General features: G+C 41.6%; 2 protein-coding genes across 3 annotated transcripts in view; one reads left to right on the top strand and one right to left on the bottom strand.

The window, feature by feature from the left end:
- Window positions 1-10,730, top strand: part of ESR2 (estrogen receptor 2) — a 69,516-nt gene that overhangs the window by 42,975 nt on the left and 15,811 nt on the right. For both annotated transcript variants that reach the window (XM_037740448.1, XM_017533973.2), the window contains exon 8: window positions 2,506-2,639. In XM_037740448.1, coding sequence (XP_037596376.1) covers window positions 2,506-2,639 — 134 coding nt within the window. The remainder of the gene's footprint in view (window positions 1-2,505; window positions 2,640-10,730) is intronic.
- The window catches only part of SYNE2 (spectrin repeat containing nuclear envelope protein 2), a 405,273-nt gene continuing 404,418 nt past the window's right edge, over window positions 9,876-10,730 (bottom strand). Inside the window, exon 119 of the mRNA XM_017533965.2 lies at window positions 9,876-9,887. The gene's annotated coding sequence lies outside the window, so the exon portion shown is untranslated. The remainder of the gene's footprint in view (window positions 9,888-10,730) is intronic.

The following is a 10,730-nucleotide window of genomic DNA, read 5'->3' as shown; positions in this document are numbered from 1 at the left end:
ATACCAGCTAATTTTTGTATTTTTAGTAGAGATGGGGTTTTACCATGTTGGCCAGGATGGTCTCAATCTCTTGATCTCATGATCTGCCAGCCTCGGCCTCCCAAAGTGCTGGGATTACAGACGGGAGCAAGCACACCTGGCCATTTATGATGTCTTACACTTTATCACCCCTTCATTTCTCACTTATTTTGTAGAAATGTATTTGGTTTCTGCAGACTGTGAAGTGAATAAAAATATTCTAACTTTGCCATCCTTTGAATGAAATGGTTGACTGTCACTCCTGCTAAAAAGAAAGTAATCAGACCTAGTTATTTAGACTTTGTTTAGAAATTAACTTTTTCCATGAGGTACATATGGTCTGATTACTGTGAGTGACACCCTTTATCAGGGTTTAAAATACCTCAATATGCAAACCCTCTCCCCATTTTTGAAACGAATTTGCAGTGAAAATGGCATATATTTTAATGAGGAAATGATACCCATTTCAGTATTTAGGAACTAAGGCACAGGTACTTCTGGAAAATAGGATTGACTTGAGGTGGGTCCCCTTACCATACCACTTGGGAAGGGGGGTGTGTATGTGCATGTGTGTGTGTTGCGCATGTGTGTATAATCCCACATCAGCACAGAAGAATAAAGAGAAAATCAAACCATAGTGTAGAACTTGGCGGATTTTTGGTTTTTCCCCACAGAGATATTTTAAAACTAGCTTTCCATGTTATCAAATGTCCTCAAGTTCAACAGTTACAATTTCCAATAATAACTGTCCACAAACAGAGTGATTTGGTGATGTGGCATGAAGGGATTCAGTGCTCAAGTGTTTCTTATGTGTCATCTCTGTGCAGGGCCTGTGTTGTCCTTATTGGATGCCTGCATCAGATTGCCTGGGAGAGCCCAGAGCTGGGGAGGTGGAAAGATGGGGCATGGGGAGAGTTGGAGGCCTCCTACAGATTTGGCACTCTTTGCCTAGTGCTCTGGATTCTCTAAAATGACCTTTTCCTATGAGTAACTTCCAGGGGGCACTGGCGTTTTGTCACCTAACCTGTGTACTTACAGAAACTTGCACGTGTTTGCAGAATTTACAATTTAGTAAATTTTAATAACTTAGTAATGCTCATATGCCAAAGTAAGCAATTTGCATGCTTGTAGCTCTGTGTGAGTGAGTCTGCGGGGGTGGGAGAGTGAATACTTTGGAATGCAGGATCCCAGTGAGTGCCATCATACAGCAGCTAATGGGAAAGACTTCCCCAGGATTGATGTATGCAGTGGTGTCAGAAGCCCTTACCTGAAATACTGCCGTCATTGAACATGCCCTGACTTTGGGGAAGGAGGAAGGGAGTAGCCAGTTCTTTGAAGACCTCAAGGTCCCTTCAGGGACTGCTGGGAGACTAAAAATGGAACTCGCATAAACCCATTGCCCTTCGTGTGAGCTGCAGGCTTTCGGGAGCAAATGGTGGTTTTGTGACAAAATCATCTAACTGCTTGTTAAGGACTTCCAATAACCCTGTGATTGATAATAATAGAGTGTTTTGGGGGAGCAGTGAGGTAGAATAATGTGTGTGTCTGGCTGCAGTGAATAGAAGCTGGTATTTTCCAGATAAAGTTCAAGTAATTTACTTCAAAAGTATATTTAAACATTTATTTCTATAAGGAGTGCTCAAAAGAATTTTGATTAGATTACTCAAAGTTTAAAGATAATCCTTTCTTAAAGATAATCCTTGGCAAGTCAAAAATTTTCCCCACCTCCATGTATACCTTCTTTTCCTGATTCTAATCCATATTCCCTAATTGTGACTTCTTTGTATGTCATATTCACTTTTTTCAAATTACATGTGAATGTGTTAGTTGCTACACCAGTTTTTTTTTTTTTTTTTAAGACAGGGTTTCACCATGTTGGCCAGGCTGGTCTCAAAACCCCTGACCTGCAGTGATCCACCTGCCTCAGCCTCCCAAAGTGCTGGAATTACAGGCGTGAGCCACTGCACCTGGCCGCTATTCTGGTTTCTAAGTGACCACCAGGAAGTGAGAATTTAGCCCTAGATATGGAGGTTTATTCTTGGGATATTTGCTGCTGTGACACACAGTCTTCCTCATTAATATGGAACGTCTCATTTTTGAAATATGTGTCGTATCTGGGGCTGGTTGACTGACATGGTTTAGATTGAAAACAATCAATAGGAGTGGTATTCCTGGAAGAAAACATTTGGTGAAAATGTAGAAGGAAAATATAATTCTAATGCACATTTTTGCCTAAATAATATTTATTCATATATTTACTATACGGATTTATAGGAATTGGCCCATCTTCCTTATATGAAGACAATTCTAGTAATTTCATATTGCTGGGTGTGGTCTCATTAACACCCTGTTGTAGTTAACATGGTATTATCAGATGAACATGTTGAAAGATGAAACTTGAGTTTAAAAATAAAACACTCCTTATTGTTTCTTGGTTTCCTGAAGCTTCAAATTTAAGTTCCTTAAATTTTCAAATGAACTTTATAGGGATGAGGGGAAATGCGTAGAAGGAATTCTGGAAGTCTTCGACATGCTCCTGGCAACTACTTCAAGGTTTCGAGAGTTAAAACTCCAACACAAAGAGTATCTCTGTGTCAAGGCCATGGTCCTGCTCAATTCCAGTAAGTAACCACACAGCTGGGCCATGTTTTATCGGGGAGAGATGCTGTGTCTAGAACTAGCATGATATGAAGGAGAATGTTGAACTTTTATTTAAAAAGGGTAAAATGGTTTGCTATTGGACTTTGTTTTATTTTGATCGCGATTTAAACTGTTGGTAACTTTTGGTAACTTGTATGTAAATTACTCGTTAAGCAAATGACTGGCAATCAAGTTAAAAGTAACTCAAGCAACTTTCTGGAAAAGAGAAAAAACTTTAAACTGTTTATCTTTTAACGTTTTTTCAGTGCTTACACAGACACTTTACATGGTTGGTATGCATTTACACTTACATTTGGGGGCCTGCTTTTTTACAGATTGATTGATTCAGTAAAAATACAGTCCTACCTTCAAATAGCTCATAGTGTAGGCAGAGAGGCAGAGACAACAAATCATTAAAAATAGTGATTTCTGGCCAGGTGCAGTGGCTCACGCCTGTAATCCCAGCACTTTGGGAGGCAGAGGTGGGCGGATCACCTGAGGTTGGGAGTTCGAGACCAGCCTGAACAACATGGAGAAACCTTGTCTCTACTAAAAATACACAGAGTACTATGGGAAAATAGGAGGAGAGATCCTGGAGTTGTTACCGAAGGGAATGATGTTTGAATGAATCTTCAGGAAAGGACAGAGGGAAGTAGCTGTGGCTATAACATGCAGTGCTGAAGACTAGAAACTGCTGCTCCGGCTTTGAGCAGCTTAGTAGAGGTTCAGGCACGGGAGTGTCACGCACAGTTGCATGACATAGAAAGGTCACCCAGCTTCCATGGGGAGGATTGGAAAGGGCAGAGACTGAAGCAGGGGGCCCGTTAGAGACAATGAAAGCCTGAACTGGCATGAGGTTAGGGAGGAAGGGACTTGACTTGAGGGGGAAGTGGGACGTGGAGGAGGGAAATAAGGAAGGTACAGTTTACTATATGTGGATGGTTTAGTTTTGTTAGTTTTTTCTTATATAAATAATATCTGGTTATTGTAAATAAACATTCAAATGAGAAACACAAGGAAGAAGATAAAATCATCAGGAATACCTGCCCTCAAAATATCCACAATAACTTTGGTGACTATTTCTTTTTTTTTCTGAGACGAAATCTTGCTCTGCTGCCCAGGCTGGAGGGCAGTGGCATAATCATAGCTTATTGTAACCTAGAACTGAGATCAAGTGATCCTCCCACCTCAGCTGCACAAGTAGCTGGGACTAGAGGTACATACCACCAGACCTGGTTAATTAAAAACAGTGTTTTTTTTTGGTAGAGACAGAGTCTTGCTGTGTTGCCAGAGGTGGCTTGAACTCTTGGCCTCAAGAAGTCCTCCCACCTCAGCCTCCCAAAGTACTAAAATTTATAAGCATGAGCCCCTGTTCCCAGTCTGTATCTTGTTTTTTCATTTTTCTTTTTGTGACAGGGTGCCATTCTGTTGCCCAGGCTGGAACACAGTGGCATGATCATGGCTTATGCAGTTCTGACCACCTGGGCTCAAGTAATCCTCCCACATCAGCCACCTGAGTAGCTGGGACCACAGGGGCCCGCCACCACACCCGACTAATTTTTGTATTTTTTGTAGAGGTGAGGTCTCCCTGCGTTGCATAAGCTGGTCTCGAACTCCTGGGCTCAAGTGACCCACTCGCCTCAGCCTCTCAAAGTGTTGGGATTATGGGCACAAGCCATCATGCCAGATTTTTTTTTTTTCCACTTTTCAAATGCTGTGAAACCATTCTGGGTCAGCTAGGAGAGATCTAACAGAATCTTTGACATGACGGCATGATACTAAATTGTTCAACCATTTCTCTGTTACTAAACATCCAGTTCCTCTTCCTTTTTTAAAAACCGTTATAAACGTTACTGCAATAAATAAAGATGTGCTACTTTGCATGAATTTCTAAGTTTGTGGATAGTTGTCACACTGGTCAGTTCATGATCTACTTGGCATCCAAGCCAGCTGCTCTAGCAGAGACTGATGGCTTTCCTTAGCCGTTTACTCTTGTTGGGCTTTTAGGCTATTGATTTTTTTCTTTCTCAAGTACTGTTTACATCCTGGTTTTAATGTTCACCTGAAGACTTACAGACACCCCTATTTGGACAACATATGGGGCTTTATTTATCCAATCTTAGAGTTCAGTGCTTGAAGCAACAGGGACATAGATCAGATCATGTTATACTATAGTCTTTTAAATCAGCCAAAGTAGTCGTTCCTGAAGCCAAGATTCAATGCAGAATTCACTGTGACCACATGTTTCCAGCTGCCTCTTGATGTGGGGCCGGCAGACCTTCACATATTTCTTCTCTCACAGACTCTTGGTTATTGGCACTAGTTTGTTGCTTTTTTGTTTGGTGGTTGGTTTGTTCGACACAGGGTCTCACTCTGTTGCCCAGGCTGGAGTGTTAAGGACAGTTACTTTTGCAAAATATAACAAAAATGAATTACGAGAAAAAAAGTGCAAAATACAAGTCGTGGTTTATTGTATTATTATTAGTTATATTCAACTAATTTAAAATTATTCTGTCGATTGCTATAAAAGTTTCTAAGTTCTTATACTGAATTTCTACCTATCTCTTTGTAAATGGGCAACAGACCATACATTAGTTGTGGAGAGAACACAGGATGTTGTTCAGGAGTTGCTCGGGTCTTGGGTGGAGGGCAGGGTTAGGCCTGGAAGAACTGAGTGAGGGAAAATGAAGAAGGAATCTGAAGGCCATGTGAGGGTACAGAGACCTTGAAGACAACCTTTGAGTATTTCCTAGTTGAGTCTCAGTCTGGCCTTACCTGCCTAACATGTCATTTCCCATGCATTCAACACACCCTTCCCTGTTTATTGTTGCCATTCACCTTTTACAGAATAACATGAGGGCCCAGCTTACACTGATGGTTGTGTTGATGTGCATGTAGGAAAGTCCAGCCAGGGTTTTATTTGTTTATTTTCGAGACAACCTTGCTGTGTCACCCAGGCTAGAGTGGAGGGCAGTGGTGCAATCTTGGCTCACTATAATGTCTGCCTCCCGGGTTCAAGTGATTCTCCTGCCTCAGCCTCCCATGTAGCTGGGATTACAGGTGTATGCCACAATACGAGGCTAATTTTTGTATTTTTACTAGAGATGATACATTAATCTGTTCTCACGCTGCTGTGAAGGAATACCTGAGACTCGGTAATTTATAAGGAAAGAGGCTTAATCGACTCACATTTCAGTATGGCTGGGGAGGCCTCGGAAACGTAAAATAATGGCAGAAAGTGAAGAGGAAGCAAGATACCTTCTTCACAAGGTGGCAGGAAGGAGAAGTACCAGGCAAAGACAGAAGAGCCCTGTAATTTATAAAATTATCAAATCTTGTGAGAACTCAGTCACTGTCATGAGAACAGCATGGGGGAAACTGCCCCCATGATTCAGTCACCTCCACCTGGTCTCTCCCTCTACCTGGAGTCTCCCTTGACACATGGGGACTATGGGGACTACAGTTCAAGATGAGATTTGGGTGGGGACACAAAGCCTAATCATGTCAGACAGGGTTTCTCCATGTTGGTCAGGCTGGTCTTGTACTCCTGGCCTCGAGTGATCTGCCCACCTTGGCCTCCGAAAGTGCTGGGACAGGTGTGAGCCACCACACCTGGCCCACCAGCCAGGAGGTTTGAATGGACCATGGAATAAAATCAATTTTTTCTGACCTTCTTTTCCAAACCACCTACCAATATTATCTCACATAGGTGCTACCATTTTTATCCAAGGGAGGATCTGCTTGAAGAGTACCTTCTCATCTTGGCAGTGGAGGATCATCAAATGCCAGATGATGGGGCTTCTCTCACTTTCAGAAATAATTTAGAACTCTTTTCTGTGCAGGAAATTGCTTCTCAGAAAGCAGTGTTTGCTTGTTGTTACAACACTTTGTAGTATAAAGCCTTCTGTTTGGCAAGGCTCCTTACAGGCATTTTAGCCTCCCAGACGTCATATTGTGTTGCTGTCAAAGCTAGATGCAGCATCTGTGCAAATGGGAAAGATGAAGGCTACAGCATTTCCCTGCGGCATGACAGAACTGCCACATTGAGAGAATTACAGAAGGCAAGGGAGACATGCGATGTAATTACCGCTTGTGGGGGTAAACGAGTAAAATTTGTTTATCATAAATCCAAGTTTAAGAATTTTTTTTTTTTAGAGACAGTGTCTCACCCTGACACCCAGGCTGGGGTGCAATGGCGTGATCTCGGCTCACTGCAACCTCCTGAATCCTAGGTTCAAGCGATTCTCCTGCCTCAGCTTCTGGAGTAGCTGGGATTACAGGCGCCCGCCACCATGCCCAGCTAATTTTTGTATTTTTAGTAGAGACAGGGTTTCATCATGTTGGCCAGGCTAGTCTCAAACTCCTGACCTCATGATCTGCCTGCCTCAGCCTCCCAAAGTGCTGTGATTACAGGCAAGAGTCAACATGCCTGGCCAAAAATCTTTTAAGGAAGCTCCTTTCTTTCTTGGTAGTCATAACAATTGTCAAAATAAATTGATCCTGTTCAGCATTGCTAGGAAGAAAATGGGACAGCCTTCAGTGCCAGGGTAGGTGAGTCTTTTCTGTGCTAGGTTTTTAGGGTTTTTAAGTACAGGCTTTTTTCTTCTGGATTATTTGTGGTATTTAAATTAAACACAAAAATTGGGATGGAATCTGCCTCCTTGCTTTAAAATTTAAAACCTTGACAGAATATGTAAAACAGATATTGAACATTGGACAACAGTGATCCATGGGAGGAGAGACACAAACGAGGTGCGGCTTTGATTGTCCAGTTTACTGCCTGCAGCCACTTTCCAGGCTGCAATGCAGGGATGGGTCTATGCAGTTTCCAGAGAAACAGAACCAATAGGACAGTTGGGTAGGTGGGTGAGTAGGTAGGTAGGTAGGTAGGTAGGCAGGTAGGCAGGTAAATGAGAGGGGATTTATTATGAAAATTGACTTGAATGATTATGAAGGCTGAGAAGTCAGAGAGAGAGAGACAGAAAGAAAGAAAGAATTCTCCTTTCCTCTGCCATCTCATTCTATCTGGACCCTCAGCCTGTTGGGTGGTGTCTGCCAACATTGGTTAAGGGCAGATCTTCTTTACTTAGTCCACTGATTCTTTTTTTTGTTTGTTTGAGACAGAGTGTTGCTCAGGCTGCAATGCAGTGGCACCATCTCGGCTCACTACGACCTCTGCCTCCTAGGTTCAAGTGATTCTCCTTCCTCAGCTTTCTGAGTAGCAGGGATTACAGGCACCTGGGATTTAAAGCTAATTTTGTATTTTTAGTAGAGATGGGGTTTCACCATGTTGACCAGGGTGGTCTCAATCTCCTGACCTCAAGTGATCCACCTAACTTGGCCTTCCAAAGTGCAGGGATTACAGGTGTGAGCCACCATGCCTGGCCTTAGTCCACTGATTCTAATGCCAGTCTCTTCCTGGAATACTCTAAAGGGATACTCAGCTAAAGGGATACCCAGATAGCAGATAAAGCATTATTTCTGGAACATTATACCCAGAAATAATGCTTTATCTGCTATCTGGTATCCCTTTATCTAGTGAAGTTGACACCTAACATTAATCATCACAAAGGTAACCCAGATAGACACCAGTAGTCTCCCTTGGTGACCAAGGCAGCTAGGACTTGGAGGGGAGAGTACTGAATGGGAAAGAGCTGCACACAGAACTTTGGAGATCTATAGAGCATCCTCTTCAAGTCTTCAGCTAAGTGCTAATCTGCCCATGATTCTGAGGCTACCGAAGACAGAAAAAACCATCAGAAAGGAGTGGGCAAAACAATCCCTAGAGGTCACACAGGGCCAGGAACGTTCACATTCTCACCAGCCAATGGGAAAAACCTTGTCGTACCCTGGGCATTGGGCACTTCTCAGCCTTCATATAGTGCTCGGAAGGGTATTGCCTCAGTAGTGGGCCTAAAGTCCTCTATGATCCTCCCAAACAAAACTGAAAGTCAAGCCTGGAGGAGCAAATGATTGCTAAGTGATTTAACTGCATCCAAGCACAAAGCTCAGGAATTAGAGACACACCCATTTCATTGCACTTTTCTTTATTGTGCATCACAGATACTGCATGTTTTACTAATTGAAGGTTTGTGGCAACCCTGCATTGAACAAATCTGTTGGTACCATTTTTTTCCAACAGCACATGCTCGCTTTATGTCTGTGTCAAATTTTGAATAACACGTGCAATATTTCTAACTTTATTATTATGTCTATTGTGGTGATCTGTAATCAATGATTTTTGATGTTACTATTGCAATTGTTTTTGGGTGCCACAAACTGTGCCCATGTAAGATGGCAAACTTAATCTATAAATTTGTGTGTTCTGACTGCTCCACCAACTGGTGGCTCCACCACCATCCTGGAAATCTGGGAGAATTCTACCATGCATTTGAGGAATTAATAATACCAAGTGATATGGTTTGGCTGTGTCCCCACCCAAATTTCATCTTGTAGTGCCCATAATTCCTATATGTTGTGGGAGGGACCCAGAGGGAGATGACTGAATCATGGGGACAGGTCTTTAGCATGCTGTTCTCAAGATACTGAAGAAGTCTCACGAGATTTGATGGTTATATAAAAAGGGAGTTTCCCTGCACAAGCCCTCTTCTCTTGTCTGCCGCCCTGCAAGACATACCTTTCACCTTCTGCCATGATTGTGTGAGGCTTCCCCAGCCGTGTGAAACTGTAAGTCCATTTAACCTCTTTCTTTTGTATATTGCTGAGTCTGGGTATGTCTTTATAGCAGTGTGAAAATGGACTCATATACCAAGTTTACACATACCCTTACAGAAAACTGAAGAGCAGGAAATGTTTTCCAACTCATTCTGTGAGGCCAGCAGTACTCTGATAGAACATCCAGACTAACACATTGGAAGAAAAGAAGACAACAGACCAGTTTCCCTCATACATGTATATGTAAAAGTTTTCTAAAAATTTTTTTTATAAATAGAATCTGATAATATATTAAAAGGATAGCACATCATGAACAAGGAGAATTTTCAGGCATACAAGGTTTCTTTAACTTTTGAAAATCAAACAACAAAATTCACCATATTAACAGAATAATAATGAAAAACCATATGATTAGCTTGAAAGATACAGACAGTATTTCACAAAATTTAACATCCATTCCTGCTAAAACACTGAACAAACAAGGAACAGAAGGAAACTTCCTCAGTCCATTAAAGGGCACCTATGAAAAACCTGTAGTTGGCCAGGCATGGTGGCTTATGCCTATAATCCCAGTACTTTGGGAGGCTGAGGTGAGTGGATCAAAAGGTCAAGAGATCGAGACCATCCTGGCCAACATGGTGAAACCCCATCTCTACTAAAACTACAGAAAAATTAGCTGGGTGTGGTGGCATCTGCCTGTAGTCCCAGCTACTCGGGAGGCTGAGGCAGGAGAATCACTTGAAGCCAGGAGGTGGAGGTTGCGGTGAGCTGAGATTGCCTCACTGCACTGCAGCCTGGCAACAGAGCCAGGTTCTGTCGCAATAAAAAAACAAAAACAAAAAACTACAGTTGATATTATACTTAATCACAATCAGGAACAAGGCAAGTATGTCCACTGTCCTTAATTCTATTCAACATTTTACTATAAGTTCTACCCAGTGCAATAAGGCAAGAAAAGAGGTAAAAGACATAAAGATTGGAAAGGTAGAAGTCAAAGCCTTTATTTAAAAACATGATAATCTATTCAGAAAGTCCTTAGGAGTCTAAAAAAGTGAATTTAGCAAGTTTGTAAGATACAAGGGCAACATATACAAACCAATTGTATTTCTATGTGGCAGCAGTGAACAATTGGAAATTGAAATAAAAAACCAATACCATTTACAGTAGCATCAAACACTGTGAAACCTTGGGAATAAACTTACAAAAGATGTGAAATCTGCACACTAAACACTGCAAAATATAGCTGAAGGAAATTAAAGAAATCCTGAGTAAATGGAGAGAGATGTTAATGGACCATAAGATTCAGTATTGTTTTTAATTCTCCCCCAAAATGATCTATAGATTCAAACTGATAAAAATATAATAAAGCTTTTTTTTTTTTTTTTTTTTTTTTTTTT

The sequence above is a fragment of the Cebus imitator genome, unplaced genomic scaffold (assembly GCF_001604975.1).
Source record: "Cebus imitator isolate Cc_AM_T3 unplaced genomic scaffold, Cebus_imitator-1.0 Scaffold83, whole genome shotgun sequence".
NCBI lineage: Eukaryota > Metazoa > Chordata > Mammalia > Primates > Cebidae > Cebus > Cebus imitator.
This window is presented reverse-complemented; position numbering and strand designations above follow the sequence as displayed.